The sequence below is a fragment of the Salvelinus alpinus genome, chromosome 12 (assembly GCF_045679555.1).
Source record: "Salvelinus alpinus chromosome 12, SLU_Salpinus.1, whole genome shotgun sequence".
Taxonomy (NCBI): domain Eukaryota; kingdom Metazoa; phylum Chordata; class Actinopteri; order Salmoniformes; family Salmonidae; genus Salvelinus; species Salvelinus alpinus.
Genome location: NC_092097.1, coordinates 57,360,337 through 57,383,395, shown reverse-complemented (window position 1 = coordinate 57,383,395; position 23,059 = coordinate 57,360,337). Strand labels below are relative to the sequence as shown.

At 41.6% G+C, this 23,059-nt stretch overlaps 1 protein-coding gene across 2 annotated transcripts in view; it reads right to left on the bottom strand.

Annotated features, from left to right (window-relative positions):
• The window catches only part of vgll4b (vestigial-like family member 4b), a 115,112-nt gene that overhangs the window by 6,839 nt on the left and 85,214 nt on the right, over nt 1-23,059 (bottom strand). For both annotated transcript variants that reach the window (XM_071336922.1, XM_071336921.1), the window contains 2 exons: nt 5,432-5,672; nt 5,195-5,309 (listed from right to left, as the gene is read on the bottom strand). In XM_071336922.1, coding sequence (XP_071193023.1) covers nt 5,195-5,309; nt 5,432-5,672 — 356 coding nt within the window. The remainder of the gene's footprint in view (nt 1-5,194; nt 5,310-5,431; nt 5,673-23,059) is intronic.

The window sequence follows — 23,059 nt, the reverse complement described above, 5'->3', positions numbered from 1 at the left end:
AGCTTTTTGGTCCTAGACTTGGCGCTCTGGGACCGCTTGCTATGCTTTAGCAGAGAGAACAGTCTATGACTAGGGTGACTGGAGTCTTTGACAATTTTTAGGGCCTTCCTCTGACACCTCCTGGTATAAAGGTCCTGGATGGCAGGAAGCTTGGCCCCATTGATGTATTGGGCCGTACACACTACCCTCTGTAGTGCCTTACGGTCGGATACCGAGCAGTTGCCATAACAGGCAGTGATGCAACTGGTCAGGATGCTCTCGATGGTGCAGCTGTAGAACTTTTTGAAGATCTGGGGACCCGTGACAAATCTTTTCAGCCTCCTGAGGGGGAAAAGGTGTTGTCGTGCCCTCTTTACGACTGTCTTGGTGTGTTTGGACCATGATAGTTTGTTGGTGACGTGGACACCAAGGAACTTGAAACTCTCGACCTGCTCCACTACAGCCCCGTCGATGTTAACGGGGGCCTGTTCGACCCTCCTTTTCCTATAGTCCACGATCAGCTCCTTTGTCTTGATCACGTTGAGGGAGAGGTTGTTGTCCTGGCACCACCCGGCCAGGTCTCTGACATCCTCCCTATAGGCTGTCTCATTGTTGTCGGTGATCAGGCCTACCACTGTTGTATCGTCAGCAAACTTGATGATGGTGTTGGAGTCGTGCCTGGCCATGCAGTCATGGGTGAACAGGGAGTACAGAAGGGAACTAAGCACGCACCCTTAGGTTAGTGATGAGCTTTGTGGACACTATGGTGTTGAACGCTGGTCTGCCCCTGAACAAGGCAGTTAACCCACTGTTCATAGGCCGTCATTGTAAATATGAATTTGTTCTTAACTGACTTGCCTAGTTAAATAAATAAATAATGTAGACCAGTAGAATGGGACTACAGTAGGCCGCTGCTCAAAAGTAGTGTTCTATAGAGCCCCACAGTGGAGGTGTCATAATAGCCATAAAACCTTCCGGTCAAACAGGGAAATGGTTCCAATAATTTTTCCACCATACATTTTTCCCTTAGGGAATGTAGGCTTAAACTTGCGTGATGTTTTGATAATTAATACGTGGTATCCTCTGGGTCCACATTGTACATGTCTGTTACCCAAAATAAATTCAATTCATAACCATAACATAAATCTCTCTCGGACAAGGTGACTTTTATCAATATATTCTGCTCTAAGTGGTCAGATGACGCGGATGCTACTTTACAGGACTGTTTTGCTAGCACAGACTGGAGTATGTTCCTTGATTCATCCACCTCAGTCACCCGCTTCATCAATAAGTGCATTGATGTCTTCACCCCCACCGTACGTACATTTCCCAACCAGAAGCCATGGATTTCAGGCAACATCCGCACCGAGCTAAAGGCTAGAGCTGCTGCTTTCAATGAGCAGGACACTAATCCGGACACTTATAAGAAATCTCGCTATGCCCTCAGACGAACCATCAAACCTGCAACGTATCAATACAGGACTAAGATTGAATCCTACTACACCGGCTCTGGCGCTCGTTGGATGTGGCAGGGCTTGCAAACTATTAAGGACTACAAAGGGAAACCCAGCCGCGAGCTGCCCAGTGACGCGAGCCTACCAGGGGAGCTAAATGCCTTTTATGCTCGCTTCAAGGCAAGCAACACTGAAGCATGTATGAGAGCACCAGCTGTTCCGGACGACTGTGTGATCACGCTCTCCGTAGCCAATGTGAGCAAGACCTTTAACTTCTTATGGCTGCAGGGGCAGTATTGAGTAGCTTGGATGAAAGGTGCACAGAGGTGCCCATAGTAAACTGCCTGCTCCTCAGTCCCAGTTGCTAATATATGCATATTATTATTCGTATTGGATAGAAAACACTCTGAAGTTTCTAAAACTGTTTGAATTATGTCTGTGAGTATAACAGAACTCATATGGCAGGCAAAAACCTGAGAAGTTCCACTTCCTGTTAGAATTTTTTCTGAGGTGGCAGATTTTCAACCAAGCTCTCAATGAAATTACAGCGAGATATGGATGAGTTTTCACTTTGTCTGATGACTCTAATGTGAAGAGGGGCCGAAGGAGACAGGAATGAGAAATCACTGCCACGAGCTGAGCATTCTTTCACCATGCGCCTTCACATGAGGAGGACCTCCGTTCCACCGCTCTTCTGAAGTCAATCTAATTCTCCGGTTGGAACGTTATTCAAGATGTATGTTAACAACATTCTAAAGATTGATTCAGTACATCGTTTGACATGTTTCTACTGACTGTTACGGAACGTTTGGACATTTCGTCACGTTATAGTGGAAGCGCTTTGTGACTTTGGAATTGTTTACCAAAGGCGCTAACCAAAGTAGCTAATTGGACATAAATAACGGACATTATCGAACAAATCAAGCATTTATTGTGGACCTGGGATTCCTAGGACTGCATTCTGATGAAGTTCATCAAAGGTAAGGTATCATGTATTTTCTGGTTTCTGTTGACCCCAACATGGCGGCTAATTTGGCTATTGTTCTGAGCTCCGTCTCAGATTATTGCATGATTTGCTTTTTCCGTAAAGTTTTGTTGAAATCTGACACAGCGGTTGCATTAAGGAGAGGTATATCTATAATTCCATGTGTATAACTTGTATTATCATCTACATTTATGATGAGTATTTCTGTTGAAACGATGTGGCTATGCAAAATCACTTGATGTTTTTGGAACTAGTGAATGTAACGCGCCAATGTAAACTCAGATTTTTGTTATAAACATGAACTTTATCAAACAAAACATGCATGTATTGTGTAACATCAAGTCCTATGAGTGTCATCTGATGAAGATAATCAAAGGTTAGTGATTAATTTTCTCTATTTCTGCTTTTTCTGACTGCTATCTTTCGCTGGAAAAATGGCTGTGTTTATTGTGTTTTGATGGTGACCTAACATAATCGTTTGTAGTGCTTTCGCTGAAAAGCATATTTGAAATCGGACACTTTGGTGGGATTAACAACAAGATTACCTTTAAAATTATATAAAACACATGTGTGTTTGAGGAATTTTAAATTATGAGATTTCTGTTGTTTGAATTTGGCGCCCTGCACTTTCACTGCCTGTTGTCATATCGATCCCGGTAGCGGGATGCAGCCATAAGAAGTTAAACAGGTCAACATTCACAAGGCCGCGGGGCCAGATGGATTATCAAGGCGTGTACTGAGAGCATGCGTGGACCAGCTGGTAAGTGTCTTCACTGACATGTTCAACCTCTCCCTGACCGAGTCTAATACCTACATGTTACAAACAGACCACCATAGTCCCTGACCCCAAGAATGCAAAGGTAACCTTCCTAAATGATTACCGCCTGGTAGCACTCACGTCAGTAGCCATGAAGTGCTTTGAAAGGCTGGTCATGGCTCACATCAACACCATCATCCCGGAAACCCTCACCGAGTCAGCGTATAGATCGATGTTTTTCCTCTGAGGCTGACCGGAACATATCCCAGTCTGCGTGATCAAAACAATCTTGAAGCGTGGATTCCGATTGGTCAGACCAGCGTTGAATGGTTCTAGTCACGGGTACATCCTGTTTGAATTTCTGCCTATAAGACAGTTGGAGCAAGATGGAGTTTTGGTCAGATTTGTCCAAAGGGAGGGCGAGGGAGGGCCTTGTATGCAGTAGCAGTGGTCGAGTGTATTGCCAGCGCGAGTGCTACAATCAATATGCTGATAGAATTAAGGTAGCCTTGTTCTCAAATTTGCTTTGTTAAAATGCCCAGCTACAGTAAATGCAGCCTCAGGATATATGGTTTCCAGTTTACATAGAGTCCAGTGAATTTCCTTGAGGGCCGTCATGGTGTCTGCTTTATGGGGTATATAAACAGCTGTGATGATAACCGACGAGAATTCTCTTGGGAGATAATATGGCCGACATTTGATTGTAAGGAATTGTAGGTCGGGTGAGCAGAAGGACTTGAGTTCCTGTATGTTATTATGATTACACCATGAGTCGTTAATCATAAAGCATAAAACCCCGCCCTTCCTCTTCCCAGAGAGGTGTTCATCTCTGTCGGCACATGAAGAAGCCTGACAAAGATTGACAACGTATCCCGAGAGAAACATGTTTCCATGAAACAGAGAATGTCACAATCTCTGATGTCTCTCTGGAAGGCAACACTTGCTCTAATTTCGTCTACCTTGTTGTCAAGAGACTGGACATTGGCGAGTAGTATACTCTGGAGCGGTGGGCGATGTGCACGTCTACGGAACCTGACCAGGAGGCCGCTCCGTCTGCCCCTTCTGCAGCGCTGTTGTTTTGGGTCGACTACTGGGATCCGATCCATTGTCCTGGGTGGTGGTCCAAACAGAGGATCCGCTTCGGGAAAGTCGTATTCCTGGTCGTAATGTAGGTAAGTTAACGTCACTCTTATATCCAATAGTTCCTCCCGGCTGTGTGTAAAAAGACTTAAGATTTCCTGGGGTAACAGTGTAAGAAATAACACACCAAAAAATGAAATACTGCATAGTTTCCTAAGAACGCGAAGCGAGGCGACCATCTCTGTCGGCAAGATCTTGTGGTTCTGTACTGGTAGTATTATGGTATAATATGGAACTATAGTATGCTACTTACAGCATACACGTACATATAATGTGTATAATATATTGTGGTATAGTACTTACAGCATACACGTACATATAATGTGTATAATATATTGTGGTATAGTACATATAATGTGTATAATATATTGTGGTATAGTACATATAATGTGTATAATATATTGTGGTATAGTACATATAATGTGTATAATATATTGTGGTATAGTACATATAATGTGTATAATATATTGTGGTATAGTACATATAATGTGTATAATATATTGTGGTATAGTACATATAATGTGTATAATATATTGTGGTATAGTACATATAATGTGTATAATATATTGTGGTATAGTACATATAATGTGTATAATATATTGTGGTATAGTACTTACAGCATAGACGTACATATAATGTGTATAATATATTGTGGTATAGTACATATAATGTGTATAATATATTGTGGTATAGTACATATAATGTGTATAATATATTGTGGTATAGTACTTACAGCATAGACGTACATATAATGTGTATAATATATTGTGGTATTGTACATATGTGTATAATATATTGTGGTATTGTACATATAATGTGTATAATATATTGTGGTATAGTACATATAATGTGTATAATATATTGTGGTATAGTACTTACAGTTGCTGGCTGGTCTCCTGCTGTAGTTGTTGGGCAGGTTATTGGAACAGCCGTTGTGAGACAGGTTACAGTTACGGTTGTTGGCCGGAGCGCACGTTATCACTGACGGACGATTCTAAACACACACACACACACACAAACACGTTTAGGCCTTTTGCATGTGGTTTGAAGACAACTTTTTACCTGCATGTTCTGAGCTTTGAAAGACTGTGTGTGTCTCTCTCTCTCTCTCTCTACCTGCTGGCGTTCCACAGGACTGACGGTGGGCGAGATGGCGAGGGTGCGGGCAGCGTCCATGTTGTTTTTAGTCAGGGCGAGAGGCTGGTCCATGGCCAGGCTGGGCATGTGGTGGTGGGGGGCGTACAGGTGGTGGTTGCCATGGAGACCCATGGAGGGGGCGGCGGCTCTCTCTATGGGGCTGCGGCTTCGGTCCCTTGGGTCCTTGGAACTACGATAGTTTCCGTTGGAAGGATTGCCTCTGTAGAGAGTAGGAGAAGATTACATTTATTGCCCAACGGAAACTTGTCTTCTGTTTTATTACAACCCCTCTAAGACAGACAAAGAAGAAAAAGGGTAATTCAATAGGGCAACGGTAAACATTTTTACACTTCTTATTGAACGAGAGATGTGTAGAGAGAGAGAGAGAGAGTCGAGAGAGAGAGAGAGAGAGAGTCGAGAGAGAGAGAGTCGAGAGAGAGAGAGAGAGAGAGAGAGAGAGACGAGAGAGAGAGAGAGAGAGTCGAGAGAGAGAGAGAGAGTCGAGAGAGAGAGAGAGAGTCGAGAGAGAGAGAGAGAGTCGAGAGAGAGAGAGAGAGTCGAGAGAGAGAGTCGAGAGAGAGAGAGATACGTTGTACACGGAGGATATTTTTGCAGAATTCTGCATGCAGAGTCTCAATTTGGTGTTTGTCCCATTTTGTGAAATCTTGGTTGGTGAGCGGACCCCAGACCTCACAACCATAAAGGGCAATGGGCTCTATGACTGATTCAAGTATTTTTAGCCAGATCCTAATTGGTATGTTGAAATTTATGTTCCTTTTGATGGCATAGAAGGCCCTTCTTGCCTTGTCTCTCAGATCGTTCACAGCTTTGTGGAAGTTACCTGTGGTGCTGATGTTTAGGCCGAGGTATGTATAGTTTTTTGTGTGCTCTAGGGCAATGGAGAGATGTGTAGAGAGAGAGAGAGAGAGTGTCGAGAGAGAGAGAGAGAGAGAGAGAGAGAGAGAGAGAGAGAGAGAGAGAGAGTCGAGAGAGAGAGAGAGAATGAATTGGCGCGGGCACTAGAACAGTCTGCAGCACCCGGTCTCACCCTACTAGAATCCGAAGTCAAATGTCTACTGTTTGCTGATGATCTGGTGCTTCTGTCACCAACCAAGGAGGGCCTACAGCAGCACCTAGATCTTCTGCACAGATTCTGTCAGACCTGGGCCCTGACAGTAAATCTCAGTAAGACCAAAATAATGGTGTTCCAAAAAAGGTCCAGTCACCAGGACCACAAATTCCATCTAGACACCATTGCCTGTCCATGAAAATATTTCCAACAACTGGAGTTTGTTGCTGTCAATGTTTAAGCACCACATTAAAATAACCTCCCAGTTTTGATTAAAAGAGCAGAGTTAAGTAGAGTACTGAGGGTAAGTAGAGTTAAGTAGAGTACTGAGAGTAAGTAGAGCAGAGTTAAGTAGAGTACTGAGAGTAAGTAGAGCAGAGTTAAGTAGAGTACTGAGGGTAAGTAGAGCAGAGTTAAGTAGAGTACTGAGAGTAAGTAGAGCAGAGTTAAGTACTGAGAGTAAGTAGAGCAGAGTTAAGTGGAGTACTGAGGGTAAGTAGAGCAGAGTTAAGTAGATTACTGAGGGTAGTAGAGCAGAGTTAAGTAGAGTACTGAGGGTAAGTAGAGCAGAGTTAAGTAGAGTACTGAGAGTAAGTAGAGCAGAGTTAAGTACTGAGAGTAAGTAGAGCAGAGTTAAGTAGAGTACTGAGGGTAAGTAGAGTTGAGTACTGAGGGTAAGTAGAGCAGAGATAAGTAGATTACTGAGAGTAAGTAGAGCAGAGTTAAGTACAGTACTGAGAGTAAGTAGAGTAGAGTTAAGTAGAGTACTGAGGGTAAGTAGAGTTAAGTAGAGTACTGAGGGTAAGTAGAGCAGAGATAAGTAGATTACTGAGAGTAAGTAGAGCAGAGTACTGAGAGTAAGTAGAGTAGAGTTAAGTAAAGTACTGAGGGTAAGTAGAGTAGAGTTAAGTAGAGTACTGAGAGTAAGTAGAGTAGAGTTAAGTAGAGTACTGAGGGTAAGTAGAGCAGAGATAAGTAGATTACTGAGAGTAAGTAGAGCAGAGTTAAGTAGAGTACTGAGGGTAAGTAGAGCAGAGTTAAGTAGAGTACTGAGAGCAGAGTTAAGTAGAGTACTGAGGGAAAGTAGAGTAGAGTTAAGTAGAGTACTGAGGGTAAGTAGAGCAGAGTTAAGTAGAGTACTGAGGGTAAGTAGAGCAGGGTTAAGTAGAGTACTGAGGGTAAGTAGAGCAGAGTTAAGTAGAGTACTGAGGGTAAGTAGAGCAGAGTTAAGTAGAGTACTGAGGGTAAGTAGAGCAGAGTTAAGTAGAGTACTGAGGGTAAGTAGAGCAGAGTTAAGTAGAGTACTGAGAGTAAGTAGAGCAGGGTTAAGTAGAGTACTGAGGGTAAGTAGAGCAGAGTTAAGTAGAGTACTGAGAGTAAGTAGAGCAGGGTTAAGTAGAGTACTGAGGGTAAGTAGAGCAGAGTTAAGTAGAGTACTGAAGGTAAGTAGAGCAGAGTTAAGTAGAGTACTGAGGGTAAGTAGAGCAGAGTTAAGTAGAGTACTGAAGGTAAGTAGAGCAGAGTTAAGTAGAGTACTGAGGGTAAGTAGAGCAGAGTTAAGTAAAGTACTGAGAGTAAGTAGAGTAGAGTTAAGTAGAGTACTGAGGGTAAGTAGAGCATAGTTAAGTAGAGCTCTGAGAGTAAGTAGAGTAGAGTTAAGTAGAGTACTGAGGGTAAGTAGAGCAGAGTTAAGTAGAGTACTGAGAGTAAGTAGAGCAGAGTTAAGTAGAGTACTGAGGGTAAGTGGAGCAGAGTTAAGTAGAGTACTGAGGGTAAGTAGAGTTAAGTAGAGTGCTGAGGGTAAGTAGAGCAGAGTTAAGTAGAGCTCTGAGAGTAAGTAGAGTAGAGTTAAGTAGAGTACTGAGGGTAAGTAGAGCAGAGTTAATTAGAGTACTGAGAGTAAGTAGAGTAGAGTTAAGTAGAGTACTGAGAGTAAGTAGAGCAGAGTTAAGTAGAGTACTGAGGGTAAGTAGAGCAGAGTTAAGTAGAGTACTGAGGGTAAGTAGAGTTAAGTAGAGTGCTGAGGGTAAGTAGAGCAGAGTTAAGTAGAGTACTGAGAGTTAAGTAGAGTACTGAAGGTAAGTAGAGCAGAGTTAAGTAGAGTACTGAGGGTAAGTAGAGCAGAGTTAAGTAGAGTACTGAGGGTAAGTAGAGTACTGAGGGTAGGTAGAGTTAAGTAGAGTACTGAGAGTAAGTAGAGCAGAGTTAAGTAGAGCAGAGTTAAGTAGAGTACTGAGGGTAAGTAGAGCAGAGTTAAGTAGAGTACTGAGGGTAAGTAGAGCAGAGTTAAGTAGAGTACTGAGAGTAAGTAGAGCAGGGTTAAGTAGAGTACTGAGGGTAAGTAGAGCAGAGTTAAGTAAAGTACTGAGAGTAAGTAGAGTAGAGTTAAGTAGAGTACTGAGGGTAAGTAGAGCAGAGTTAAGTAGAGTACTGAGAGTAAGTAGAGTAGAGTTAAGTAGAGTACTGAGAGTAAGTAGAGCAGAGATAAGTAGAGCTCTGAGAGTAAGTAGAGTAGAGTTAAGTAGAGTACTGAGGGTAAGTAGAGCAGAGTTAAGTAGAGTACTGAGAGTAAGTAGAGTACAGTTAAGTAGAGTACTGAGAGTAAGTAGAGTAGAGTTAAGTAGAGTACTGAGGGTAAGTAGAGCAGAGTTAAGTAGAGTACTGAAGGTAAGTAGAGCAGAGTTAAGTAGAGCAGAGTTAAGTAGAGTACTGAGGGTAAGTAGAGTTAAGTAGAGTACTGAGGGTAGGTAGAGTTAAGTAGAGTACTGAGGGTAAGTAGAGCAGAGTTAAGTAGAGTACTGAGGGTAAGTAGAGCAGAGTTAAGTAGAGTACTGAGGGTAAGTAGAGCAGAGTTAAGTAGAGTACTGAAAGTAAGTAGAGCAGAGTTAAGTAGAGTACTGAGGGTAAGTAGAGCAGAGTTAAGTAGAGTACTGAAAGTAAGTAGAGCAGAGTTAAGTAGGGTACTGAGGGTAAGTAGAGTTAAGTAGAGTACTGATGGTAAGTAGAGCAGAGTTAAGTAAAGTACTGAGAGTAAGTAGAGTAGAGTTAAGTAGAGTACTGAGGGTAAGTAGAGCAGAGTTAAGTAGAGTACTGAGGGTAAGTAGAGCAGAGTTAAGTAGAGTACTGAGAGTAAGTCGAGCAGAGTTAAGTAGGGTACTGAGGGTAAGTAGAGCAGAGTTAAGTAGAGTACTGAGAGTAAGTAGAGCAGAGTTAAGTACTGAGAGTAAGTAGAGCAGAGTTAAGTGGAGTACTGAGGGTAAGTAGAGCAGAGTTAAGTAGAGTACTGAGGGTAAGTAGAGCAGAGATAAGTAGATTACTGAGAGTAAGTAGAGCAGAGTTAAGTAGAGTACTGAGGGTAAGTAGAGCAGAGTTAAGTAGAGTACTGAGAGTAAGTAGAGCAGAGTTAAGTACTGAGAGTAAGTAGAGCAGAGTTAAGTAGAGTACTGAGGGTAAGTAGAGTTGAGTACTGAGGGTAAGTAGAGCAGAGATAAGTAGATTACTGAGAGTAAGTAGAGCAGAGTTAAGTACAGTACTGAGAGTAAGTAGAGTAGAGTTAAGTAGAGTACTGAGGGTAAGTAGAGTTAAGTAGAGTACTGAGGGTAAGTAGAGCAGAGATAAGTAGATTACTGAGAGTAAGTAGAGCAGAGTACTGAGAGTAAGTAGAGTAGAGTTAAGTAAAGTACTGAGGGTAAGTAGAGTAGAGTTAAGTAGAGTACTGAGAGTAAGTAGAGTAGAGTTAAGTAGAGTACTGAGGGTAAGTAGAGCAGAGATAAGTAGATTACTGAGAGTAAGTAGAGCAGAGTTAAGTAGAGTACTGAGGGTAAGTAGAGCAGAGTTAAGTAGAGTACTGAGAGCAGAGTTAAGTAGAGTACTGAGGGAAAGTAGAGTAGAGTTAAGTAGAGTACTGAGGGTAAGTAGAGCAGAGTTAAGTAGAGTACTGAGGGTAAGTAGAGCAGGGTTAAGTAGAGTACTGAGGGTAAGTAGAGCAGAGTTAAGTAGAGTACTGAGAGTAAGTAGAGCAGAGTTAAGTAGAGTACTGAGGGTAAGTAGAGCAGAGTTAAGTAGAGTACTGAGGGTAAGTAGAGCAGAGTTAAGTAGAGTACTGAGAGTAAGTAGAGCAGGGTTAAGTAGAGTACTGAGGGTAAGTAGAGCAGAGTTAAGTAGAGTACTGAGAGTAAGTAGAGCAGGGTTAAGTAGAGTACTGAGGGTAAGTAGAGCAGAGTTAAGTAGAGTACTGAAGGTAAGTAGAGCAGAGTTAAGTAGAGTACTGAGGGTAAGTAGAGTAGAGTTAAGTAGAGTACTGAGAGTAAGTAGAGCAGAGTTAAGTAGAGTACTGAGGGTAAGTAGAGTTAAGTAGAGTGCTGAGGGTAAGTAGAGCAGAGTTAAGTAGAGCTCTGAGAGTAAGTAGAGTAGAGTTAAGTAGAGTACTGAGGGTAAGTAGAGCAGAGTTAATTAGAGTACTGAGAGTAAGTAGAGTAGAGTTAAGTAGAGTACTGAGGGTAAGTAGAGCAGAGTTAAGTAGAGTACTGAGAGTAAGTAGAGCAGGGTTAAGTAGAGTACTGAGGGTAAGTAGAGCAGAGTTAAGTAAAGTACTGAGAGTAAGTAGAGTAGAGTTAAGTAGAGTACTGAGGGTAAGTAGAGCAGAGTTAAGTAGAGTACTGAGAGTAAGTAGAGTAGAGTTAAGTAGAGTACTGAGAGTAAGTAGAGCAGAGATAAGTAGAGCTCTGAGAGTAAGTAGAGTAGAGTTAAGTAGAGTACTGAGGGTAAGTAGAGCAGAGTTAAGTAGAGTACTGAGGGTAAGTAGAGCAGAGTTAAGTAGAGTACTGAAGGTAAGTAGAGCAGAGTTAAGTAGAGCAGAGTTAAGTAGAGTACTGAGGGTAAGTAGAGTTAAGTAGAGTACTGAGGGTAGGTAGAGTTAAGTAGAGTACTGAGGGTAAGTAGAGCAGAGTTAAGTAGAGTACTGAAAGTAAGTAGAGCAGAGTTAAGTAGAGTACTGAGGGTAAGTAGAGCAGAGTTAAGTAGAGTACTGAAAGTAAGTAGAGCAGAGTTAAGTAGGGTACTGAGGGTAAGTAGAGTTAAGTAGAGTACTGATGGTAAGTAGAGCAGAGTTAAGTAAAGTACTGAGAGTAAGTAGAGTAGAGTTAAGTAGAGTACTGAGGGTAAGTAGAGCAGAGTTAAGTAGAGTACTGAGGGTAAGTAGAGCAGAGTTAAGTAGAGTACTGAGAGTAAGTCGAGCAGAGTTAAGTAGGGTACTGAGGGTAAGTAGAGCAGAGTTAAGTAGAGTACTGAGAGTAAGTAGAGCAGAGTTAAGTACTGAGAGTAAGTAGAGCAGAGTTAAGTGGAGTACTGAGGGTAAGTAGAGCAGAGTTAAGTAGAGTACTGAGGGTAAGTAGAGCAGAGATAAGTAGATTACTGAGAGTAAGTAGAGCAGAGTTAAGTAGAGTACTGAGGGTAAGTAGAGCAGAGTTAAGTAGAGTACTGAGAGTAAGTAGAGCAGAGTTAAGTACTGAGAGTAAGTAGAGCAGAGTTAAGTAGAGTACTGAGGGTAAGTAGAGTTGAGTACTGAGGGTAAGTAGAGCAGAGATAAGTAGATTACTGAGAGTAAGTAGAGCAGAGTTAAGTACAGTACTGAGAGTAAGTAGAGTAGAGTTAAGAAGAGTACTGAGGGTAAGTAGAGTTAAGTAGAGTACTGAGGGTAAGTAGAGCAGAGATAAGTAGATTACTGAGAGTAAGTAGAGCAGAGTACTGAGAGTAAGTAGAGTAGAGTTAAGTAAAGTACTGAGGGTAAGTAGAGTAGAGTTAAGTAGAGTACTGAGAGTAAGTAGAGTAGAGTTAAGTAGAGTACTGAGGGTAAGTAGAGCAGAGATAAGTAGATTACTGAGAGTAAGTAGAGCAGAGTTAAGTAGAGTACTGAGGGTAAGTAGAGCAGAGTTAAGTAGAGTACTGAGAGCAGAGTTAAGTAGAGTACTGAGGGAAAGTAGAGTAGAGTTAAGTAGAGTACTGAGGGTAAGTAGAGCAGAGTTAAGTAGAGTACTGAGGGTAAGTAGAGCAGGGTTAAGTAGAGTACTGAGGGTAAGTAGAGCAGAGTTAAGTAGAGTACTGAGAGTAAGTAGAGCAGAGTTAAGTAGAGTACTGAGGGTAAGTAGAGCAGAGTTAAGTAGAGTACTGAGGGTAAGTAGAGCAGAGTTAAGTAGAGTACTGAGAGTAAGTAGAGCAGGGTTAAGTAGAGTACTGAGGGTAAGTAGAGCAGAGTTAAGTAGAGTACTGAGAGTAAGTAGAGCAGAGTTAAGTAGAGTACTGAGGGTAAGTAGAGCAGAGTTAAGTAGAGTACTGAAGGTAAGTAGAGCAGAGTTAAGTAGAGTACTGAGGGTAAGTAGAGTAGAGTTAAGTAGAGTACTGAGAGTAAGTAGAGCAGAGTTAAGTAGAGTACTGAGGGTAAGTGGAGCAGAGTTAAGTAGAGTACTGAGGGTAAGTAGAGTTAAGTAGAGTGCTGAGGGTAAGTAGAGCAGAGTTAAGTAGAGCTCTGAGAGTAAGTAGAGTAGAGTTAAGTAGAGTACTGAGGGTAAGTAGAGCAGAGTTAATTAGAGTACTGAGAGTAAGTAGAGTAGAGTTAAGTAGAGTACTGAGAGTAAGTAGAGCAGAGTTAAGTAGAGTACTGAGGGTAAGTAGAGCAGAGTTAAGTAGAGTACTGAGGGTAAGTAGAGTTAAGTAGAGTGCTGAGGGTAAGTAGAGCAGAGTTAAGTAGAGTACTGAGAGTAAGTAGAGTAGAGTTAAGTAGAGTACTGAAGGTAAGTAGAGCAGAGTTAAGTAGAGTACTGAGGGTAAGTAGAGCAGAGTTAAGTAGAGTACTGAGGGTAAGTAGAGTACTGAGGGTAAGTAGAGTTAAGTAGAGTACTGAGGGTAGGTAGAGTTAAGTAGAGTACTGAGAGTAAGTAGAGCAGAGTTAAGTAGAGCAGAGTTAAGTAGAGTACTGAGGGTAAGTAGAGCAGAGTTAAGTAGAGTACTGAGGGTAAGTAGAGCAGAGTTAAGTAGAGTACTGAGAGTAAGTAGAGCAGGGTTAAGTAGAGTACTGAGGGTAAGTAGAGCAGAGTTAAGTAAAGTACTGAGAGTAAGTAGAGTAGAGTTAAGTAGAGTACTGAGGGTAAGTAGAGCAGAGTTAAGTAGAGTACTGAGAGTAAGTAGAGTAGAGTTAAGTAGAGTACTGAGAGTAAGTAGAGCAGAGATAAGTAGAGCTCTGAGAGTAAGTAGAGTAGAGTTAAGTAGAGTACTGAGGGTAAGTAGAGCAGAGTTAAGTAGAGTACTGAGGGTAAGTAGAGCAGAGTTAAGTAGAGTACTGAGAGTAAGTAGAGCAGGGTTAAGTAGAGTACTGAGGGTAAGTAGAGCAGAGTTAAGTAAAGTACTGAGAGTAAGTAGAGTAGAGTTAAGTAGAGTACTGAGGGTAAGTAGAGCAGAGTTAAGTAGAGTACTGAAGGTAAGTAGAGCAGAGTTAAGTAGAGTACTGAGGGTAAGTAGAGCAGAGTTAAGTAGAGCAGAGTTAAGTAGAGTACTGAGGGTAAGTAGAGTTAAGTAGAGTACTGAGGGTAAGTAGAGTTAAGTAGAGTACTGAGGGTAGGTATAGTTAAGTAGAGTACTGAGGGTAAGTAGAGCAGAGTTAAGTAGAGTACTGAGAGTAAGTAGAGCAGAGTTAAGTAGAGTACTGAGAGTAAGTAGAGCAGAGTTAAGTACTGAGAGTAAGTAGAGCAGAGTTAAGTGGAGTACTGAGGGTAAGTAGAGCAGAGTTAAGTAGAGTACTGAGGGTAAGTAGAGCAGAGATAAGTAGATTACTGAGAGTAAGTAGAGCAGAGTTAAGTAGAGTACTGAGGGTAAGTAGAGCAGAGTTAAGTAGAGTACTGAGAGTAAGTAGAGCAGAGTTAAGTACTGAGAGTAAGTAGAGCAGAGTTAAGTAGAGTACTGAGGGTAAGTAGAGTTGAGTACTGAGGGTAAGTAGAGCAGAGATAAGTAGATTACTGAGAGTAAGTAGAGCAGAGTTAAGTACAGTACTGAGAGTAAGTAGAGTAGAGTTAAGTAGAGTACTGAGGGTAAGTAGAGTTAAGTAGAGTACTGAGGGTAAGTAGAGCAGAGATAAGTAGATTACTGAGAGTAAGTAGAGCAGAGTACTGAGAGTAAGTAGAGTAGAGTTAAGTAAAGTACTGAGGGTAAGTAGAGTAGAGTTAAGTAGAGTACTGAGAGTAAGTAGAGTAGAGTTAAGTAGAGTACTGAGGGTAAGTAGAGCAGAGATAAGTAGATTCCTGAGAGTAAGTAGAGCAGAGTTAAGTAGAGTACTGAGGGTAAGTAGAGCAGAGTTAAGTAGAGTACTGAGAGCAGAGTTAAGTAGAGTACTGAGGGAAAGTAGAGTAGAGTTAAGTAGAGTACTGAGGGTAAGTAGAGCAGAGTTAAGTAGAGTACTGAAGGTAAGTAGAGCAGAGTTAAGTAGAGTACTGAGGGTAAGTAGAGCAGAGTTAAGTAGAGTACTGAGGGTAAGTAGAGCAGAGTTAAGTAGAGCAGAGTTAAGTAGAGTACTGAGGGTAAGTAGAGTTAAGTAGAGTACTGAGGGTAAGTAGAGTTAAGTAGAGTACTGAGAGGTAAGTAGAGCAGGGTTAAGTAGAGTACTGAGGGTAAGTAGAGCAGAGTTAAGTAGAGTACTGAGAGTAAGTAGAGCAGGGTTAAGTAGAGTACTGAGGGTAAGTAGAGCAGAGTTAAGTAGAGTACTGAAGGTAAGTAGAGCAGAGTTAAGTAGAGTACTGAGGGTAAGTAGAGCAGAGTTAAGTAGAGTACTGAAGGTAAGTAGAGCAGAGTTAAGTAGAGTACTGAGGGTAAGTAGAGCAGAGTTAAGTAAAGTACTGAGAGTAAGTAGAGTAGAGTTAAGTAGAGTACTGAGGGTAAGTAGAGCATAGTTAAGTAGAGCTCTGAGAGTAAGTAGAGTAGAGTTAAGTAGAGTACTGAGGGTAAGTAGAGCAGAGTTAAGTAGAGTACTGAGAGTAAGTAGAGTAGAGTTAAGTAGAGTACTGAGAGTAAGTAGAGCAGAGTTAAGTAGAGTACTGAGGGTAAGTGGAGCAGAGTTAAGTAGAGTACTGAGGGTAAGTAGAGTTAAGTAGAGTGCTGAGGGTAAGTAGAGCAGAGTTAAGTAGAGCTCTGAGAGTAAGTAGAGTAGAGTTAAGTAGAGTACTGAGGGTAAGTAGAGCAGAGTTAATTAGAGTACTGAGAGTAAGTAGAGTAGAGTTAAGTAGAGTACTGAGAGTAAGTAGAGCAGAGTTAAGTAGAGTACTGAGGGTAAGTAGAGCAGAGTTAAGTAGAGTACTGAGGGTAAGTAGAGTTAAGTAGAGTGCTGAGGGTAAGTAGAGCAGAATTAAGTAGAGTACTGAGAGTTAAGTAGAGTACTGAAGGTAAGTAGAGCAGAGTTAAGTAGAGTACTGAGGGTAAGTAGAGCAGAGTTAAGTAGAGTACTGAGGGTAAGTAGAGCAGAGTTAAGTAGAGTACTGAGAGTAAGTAGAGCAGGGTTAAGTAGAGTACTGAGGGTAAGTAGAGCAGAGTTAAGTAAAGTACTGAGAGTAAGTAGAGTAGAGTTAAGTAGAGTACTGAGGGTAAGTAGAGCAGAGTTAAGTAGAGTACTGAGAGTAAGTAGAGTAGAGTTAAGTAGAGTACTGAGAGTAAGTAGAGCAGAGATAAGTAGGGTACTGAGGGTAAGTAGAGCAGAGTTAAGTAGAGTACTGAGAGTAAGTAGAGCAGATTTAAGTACTGAGAGTAAGTAGAGTAGAGTTAAGTAGAGTACTGAGGGTAAGTAGAGCAGAGTTAAGTAGAGTACTGAGAGTAAGTAGAGTACAGTTAAGTAGAGTACTGAGAGTAAGTAGAGTAGAGTTAAGTAGAGTACTGAGGGTAAGTAGAGCAGAGTTAAGTAGAGTACTGAAGGTAAGTAGAGCAGAGTTAAGTAGAGCAGAGTTAAGTAGAGTACTGAGGGTAAGTAGAGTTAAGTAGAGTACTGAGGGTAGGTAGAGTTAAGTAGAGTACTGAGGGTAAGTAGAGCAGAGTTAAGTAGAGTACTGAGGGTAAGTAGAGCAGAGTTAAGTAGAGTACTGAGGGTAAGTAGAGCAGAGTTAAGTAGAGTACTGAAAGTAAGTAGAGCAGAGTTAAGTAGAGTACTGAGGGTAAGTAGAGCAGAGTTAAGTAGAGTACTGAAAGTAAGTAGAGCAGAGTTAAGTAGGGTACTGAGGGTAAGTAGAGTTAAGTAGAGTACTGAGGGTAAGTAGAGCAGAGTTAAGTAAAGTACTGAGAGTAAGTAGAGTAGACTTAAGTAGAGTACTGAGGGTAAGTAGAGCAGAGTTAAGTAGAGTACTGAGGGTAAGTAGAGCAGAGTTAAGTAGAGTACTGAGAGTAAGTCGAGCAGAGTTAAGTAGAGTACTGAAAGTAAGTAGAGCAGAGTTAAGTAGGGTACTGAGGGTAAGTAGAGTTAAGTAGAGTACTGATGGTAAGTAGAGCAGAGTTAAGTAAAGTACTGAGAGTAAGTAGAGTAGAGTTAAGTAGAGTACTGAGGGTAAGTAGAGCAGAGTTAAGTAAAGTACTGAGAGTAAGTAGAGTAGAGTTAAGTAGGGTACTGAGGGTAAGTAGAGTTAAGTAGAGTACTGAGGGTAAGTATAGTTAAGTAGAGTACTGAGGGTAAGTAGAGCAGAGTTAAGTAGAGTACTGAGGGTAAGTAGAGCAGAGTTAAGTAGAGCAGAGTTAAGTAGAGTACTGAGGGTAAGTAGAGCAGAGTTAAGTAGAGTACTGAGGGTAAGTAGAGCAGAGTTAAGTAGAGTACTGAAAGTAAGTAGAGCAGAGTTAAGTAGAGTACTGAGGGTAAGTAGAGCAGAGTTAAGTAGAGTACTGAAAGTAAGTAGAGCAGAGTTAAGTAGGGTACTGAGGGTAAGTAGAGTTAAGTAGAGTACTGATGGTAAGTAGAGCAGAGTTAAGTAAAGTACTGAGAGTAAGTAGAGTAGAGTTAAGTAGAGTACTGAGGGTAAGTAGAGCAGAGTTAAGTAGAGTACTGAGGGTAAGTAGAGCAGAGTTAAGTAGAGTACTGAGAGTAAGTCGAGCAGAGTTAAGTAGGGTACTGAGGGTAAGTAGAGCAGAGTTAAGTAGAGTACTGAGAGTAAGTAGAGCAGAGTTAAGTACTGAGAGTAAGTAGAGCAGAGTTAAGTGGAGTACTGAGGGTAAGTAGAGCAGAGTTAAGTAGAGTACTGAGGGTAAGTAGAGCAGAGATAAGTAGATTACTGAGAGTAAGTAGAGCAGAGTTAAGTAGAGTACTGAGGGTAAGTAGAGCAGAGTTAAGTAGAGTACTGAGAGTAAGTAGAGCAGAGTTAAGTACTGAGAGTAAGTAGAGCAGAGTTAAGTAGAGTACTGAGGGTAAGTAGAGTTGAGTACTGAGGGTAAGTAGAGCAGAGATAAGTAGATTACTGAGAGTAAGTAGAGCAGAGTTAAGTACAGTACTGAGAGTAAGTAGAGTAGAGTTAAGTAGAGTACTGAGGGTAAGTAGAGTTAAGTAGAGTACTGAGGGTAAGTAGAGCAGAGATAAGTAGATTACTGAGAGTAAGTAGAGCAGAGTACTGAGAGTAAGTAGAGTAGAGTTAAGTAAAGTACTGAGGGTAAGTAGAGTAGAGTTAAGTAGAGTACTGAGAGTAAGTAGAGTAGAGTTAAGTAGAGTACTGAGGGTAAGTAGAGCAGAGATAAGTAGATTACTGAGAGTAAGTAGAGCAGAGTTAAGTAGAGTACTGAGGGTAAGTAGAGCAGAGTTAAGTAGAGTACTGAGAGCAGAGTTAAGTAGAGTACTGAGGGAAAGTAGAGTAGAGTTAAGTAGAGTACTGAGGGTAAGTAGAGCAGAGTTAAGTAGAGTACTGAGGGTAAGTAGAGCAGGGTTAAGTAGAGTACTGAGGGTAAGTAGAGCAGAGTTAAGTAGAGTACTGAGAGTAAGTAGAGCAGAGTTAAGTAGAGTACTGAGGGTAAGTAGAGCAGAGTTAAGTAGAGTACTGAGGGTAAGTAGAGCAGAGTTAAGTAGAGTACTGAGAGTAAGTAGAGCAGGGTTAAGTAGAGTACTGAGGGTAAGTAGAGCAGAGTTAAGTAGAGTACTGAGAGTAAGTAGAGCAGGGTTAAGTAGAGTACTGAGGGTAAGTAGAGCAGAGTTAAGTAGAGTACTGAAGGTAAGTAGAGCAGAGTTAAGTAGAGTACTGAGGGTAAGTAGAGTAGAGTTAAGTAGAGTACTGAGAGTAAGTAGAGCAGAGTTAAGTAGAGTACTGAGGGTAAGTAGAGCAGAGTTAAGTAGAGTACTGAGGGTAAGTAGAGTTAAGTAGAGTGCTGAGGGTAAGTAGAGCAGAGTTAAGTAGAGTACTGAGAGTAAGTAGAGTAGAGTTAAGTAGAGTACTGAAGGTAAGTAGAGCAGAGTTAAGTAGAGTACTGAGGGTAAGTAGAGCAGAGTTAAGTAGAGTACTGAGGGTAAGTAGAGTACTGAGGGTAAGTAGAGTTAAGTAGAGTACTGAGGGTAAGTAGAGCAGAGTTAAGTAGAGTACTGAGGGTAAGTAGAGTAGAGTTAAGTAGAGTACTGAGAGTAAGTAGAGCAGAGTTAAGTAGAGTACTGAGGGTAAGTAGAGTTAAGTAGAGTACTGAGGGTAAGTAGAGTACTGAGGGTAAGTAGAGTTAAGTAGAGTACTGAGAGTAAGTAGAGCAGAGTTAAGTAGAGCAGAGTTAAGTAGAGTGCTGAGGGTAAGTAGAGCAGAGTTAAGTAGAGTACTGAGGGTAAGTAGAGCAGAGTTAAGTAGAGTACTGAGAGTAAGTAGAGCAGGGTTAAGTAGAGTACTGAGGGTAAGTAGAGCAGAGTTAAGTAAAGTACTGAGAGTAAGTAGAGTAGAGTTAAGTAGAGTACTGAGGGTAAGTAGAGCAGAGTTAAGTAGAGTACTGAGAGTAAGTAGAGTAGAGTTAAGTAGAGTACTGAGAGTAAGTAGAGCAGAGATAAGTAGAGTACTGAGGGTAAGTAGAGTTAAGTAGAGTGCTGAGGGTAAGTAGAGTAGAGTTAAGTAGAGTACTGAGAGTAAGTAGAGCAGAGTTAAGTAGAGTACTGAGGGTAAGTAGAGCAGAGTTAAGTAGAGTACTGAGGGTAAGTAGAGTTAAGTAGAGTGCTGAGGGTAAGTAGAGCAGAGTTAAGTAGAGTACTGAGAGTAAGTAGAGTAGAGTTAAGTAGAGTACTGAAGGTAAGTAGAGCAGAGTTAAGTAGAGTACTGAGGGTAAGTAGAGCAGAGTTAAGTAGAGTACTGAGGGTAAGTAGAGTACTGAGGGTAAGTAGAGTACTGAGGGTAAGTAGAGTTAAGTAGAGTACTGAGGGTAGGTAGAGTTAAGTAGAGTACTGAGAGTAAGTAGAGCAGAGTTAAGTAGAGTGCTGAGGGTAAGTAGAGCAGAGTTAAGTAGAGTACTGAGGGTAAGTAGAGCAGAGTTAAGTAGAGTACTGAGAGTAAGTAGAGCAGGGTTAAGTAGAGTACTGAGGGTAAGTAGAGCAGAGTTAAGTAAAGTACTGAGAGTAAGTAGAGTAGAGTTAAGTAGAGTACTGAGGGTAAGTAGAGCAGAGTTAAGTAGAGTACTGAGAGTAAGTAGAGTAGAGTTAAGTAGAGTACTGAGAGTAAGTAGAGCAGAGATAAGTAGAGCTCTGAGAGTAAGTAGAGTAGAGTTAAGTAGAGTACTGAGGGTAAGTAGAGCAGAGTTAAGTAGAGTACTGAGGGTAAGTAGAGCAGAGTTAAGTAGAGTACTGAGAGTAAGTAGAGCAGGGTTAAGTAGAGTACTGAGGGTAAGTAGAGCAGAGTTAAGTAAAGTACTGAGAGTAAGTAGAGTAGAGTTAAGTAGAGTACTGAGGGTAAGTAGAGCAGAGTTAAGTAGAGTACTGAGAGTAAGTAGAGTAGAGTTAAGTAGAGTACTGAGAGTAAGTAGAGTAGAGTTAAGTAGAGTACTGAGGGTAAGTAGAGCAGAGTTAAGTAGAGTACTGAGAGTAAGTAGAGTACAGTTAAGTAGAGTACTGAGAGTAAGTAGAGTAGAGTTAAGTAGAGTACTGAGGGTAAGTAGAGCAGAGTTAAGTAGAGTACTGAAGGTAAGTAGAGCAGAGTTAAGTAGAGTACTGAGGGTAAGTAGAGCAGAGTTAAGTAGAGTACTGAGGGTAAGTAGAGCAGAGTTAAGTAGAGCAGAGTTAAGTAGAGTACTGAGGGTAAGTAGAGTTAAGTAGAGTACTGAGGGTAAGTAGAGTTAAGTAGAGTACTGAGGGTAGGTAGAGTTAAGTAGAGTACTGAGGGTAAGTAGAGCAGAGTTAAGTAGAGTACTGAGGGTAAGTAGAGCAGAGTTAAGTAGAGTACTGAAAGTAAGTAGAGCAGAGTTAAGTAGAGTACTGAGGGTAAGTAGAGCAGAGTTAAGTAGAGTACTGAAAGTAAGTAGAGCAGAGTTAAGTAGGGTACTGAGGGTAAGTAGAGTTAAGTAGAGTACTGAGGGTAAGTAGAGCAGAGTTAAGTAAAGTACTGAGAGTAAGTAGAGTAGAGTTAAGTAGAGTACTGAGGGTAAGTAGAGCAGAGTTAAGTAGAGTACTAAGGGTAAGTAGAGCAGAGTTAAGTAGAGTACTGAGGGTAAGTAGAGTTAAGTAGAGTACTGAGGGTAAGTATAGTTAAGTAGAGTACTGAGGGTAAGTAGAGCAGAGTTAAGTAGAGTACTGAGGGTAAGTAGAGCAGAGTTAAGTAGAGCAGAGTTAAGTAGAGTACTGAGGGTAAGTAGAGCAGAGTTAAGTAGAGTACTGAGGGTAAGTAGAGCAGAGTTAAGTAGAGTACTGAAAGTAAGTAGAGCAGAGTTAAGTAGAGTACTGAGGGTAAGTAGAGCAGAGTTAAGTAGGGTACTGAGGGTAAGTAGAGTTAAGTAGAGTACTGAGGGTAAGTAGAGCAGAGTTAAGTAGAGTACTGAAAGTAAGTAGAGCAGAGTTAAGTAGAGTACTGAGGGTAAGTAGAGCAGAGTTAAGTAGAGTACTGAAAGTAAGTAGAGCAGAGTTAAGTAGAGTACTGAGGGTAAGTAGAGCAGAGTTAAGTAGGGTACTGAGGGTAAGTAGAGTTAAGTAGAGTACTGAGGGTAAGTAGAGCAGAGTTAAGTAGAGTACTGAGGGTAAGTAGAGCAGAGTTAAGTAGAGTACTGAGAGTAAGTCAAGCAGAGTTAAGTAGGGTACTGAGGGTAAGTAGAGTTAAGTAGAGTACTGAGGGTAAGTAGAGTTAAGTAGAGCACTGAGAGTAAGTAGAGTAGAGTTAAGTAGAGTACTGAGGGTAAGTACAGCAGAGTTAAGTAGAGTACTGAGGGTAAGTAGAGCAGAGTTAAGTAGAGTACTGAGGGTAAGTAGAGCAGGGTTAAGTAGAGTACTGAGGGTAAGTAGAGCAGAGTTAAGTAGAGTACTGAGGGTAAGTAGAGTAGAGTTAAGTAGAGTACTGAGAGCAGAGTTAAGTAGAGTACTGAGAGCAGAGTTAAGTAGAGTACTGAGAGCAGAGTTAAGTAGAGTACTGAGGGTAAGTAGAGTAGAGTTAAGTAGAGTACTGAGGGTAAGTAGAGCAGAGTTAAGTAGAGTACTGAGAGCAGAGTTAAGTAGAGTACTGAGAGCAGAGTTAAGTAGAGTACTGAGAGTACTCCCTCCATGTTATTAGTGTTCCCTAGAGAGAGTCTCAACATGTTCTCGGTTTCTCCCTGGGCTCTTCAACTTCCCCCAGCAAGCTGAAACAGCAGACCACAGAAGAGGGGAAACATCCCGTCCCCCTCCCCCTTTCACTCCAAACCTTTACAGAAAAGTGTTAGACGTATTGTGAAAACATGAAGCTGCATTTTGTTTTGATGAAGAGGGTTGTGAATGGGATGTGAACAGGGAGAGCTGTGGCTGGCTGGTGTATCGGGAGGCTGGGAGGTTCTGGGGGGGTGGCTAGAATCCAACCCAGCATCCTCCCACTAGAAAGACTGGCTGGGGCCTCCCAAACTTGGCAAAGCGCTGTCTGGGGAAAGGGAGGGAGGGAAAACAGAGGGTCTAATCTGGGCAAGTTGTAGTAGTCTTTTCACGAGAACTGTTTTCCTACTAAACCTTTCACTGCTTGGAGAAACAAAACCTAATGCACCTCAGCAGCAATAGTAAGACATTTTCTGAAGTTTATCTTAAATTTAATTTACACATACATACATACATACATTAATTAATTAGCGAGGGCACTAGAACAGTCTGCAGCACCCGGTCTCACCCTACTAGAATCTGAAGTCAAATGTCTACTGTTTGCTGATGATCTGGTGCTTCTGTCACCAACCAAGGAGGGTCTACAGCAGCACCTAGATCTTCTGCACAGATTCTGCCAGACCTGGGCCCTGACAATAAATCTCAGTAAGACCAAAATAATGGTGTTCCAGAAAAGGTCCAGTAGCCAAGACAAAAAAATACAAATTCTATCTCGACACCGTTGCCTTAGAGCACATAAAGAATTACACCTACTTTGGCC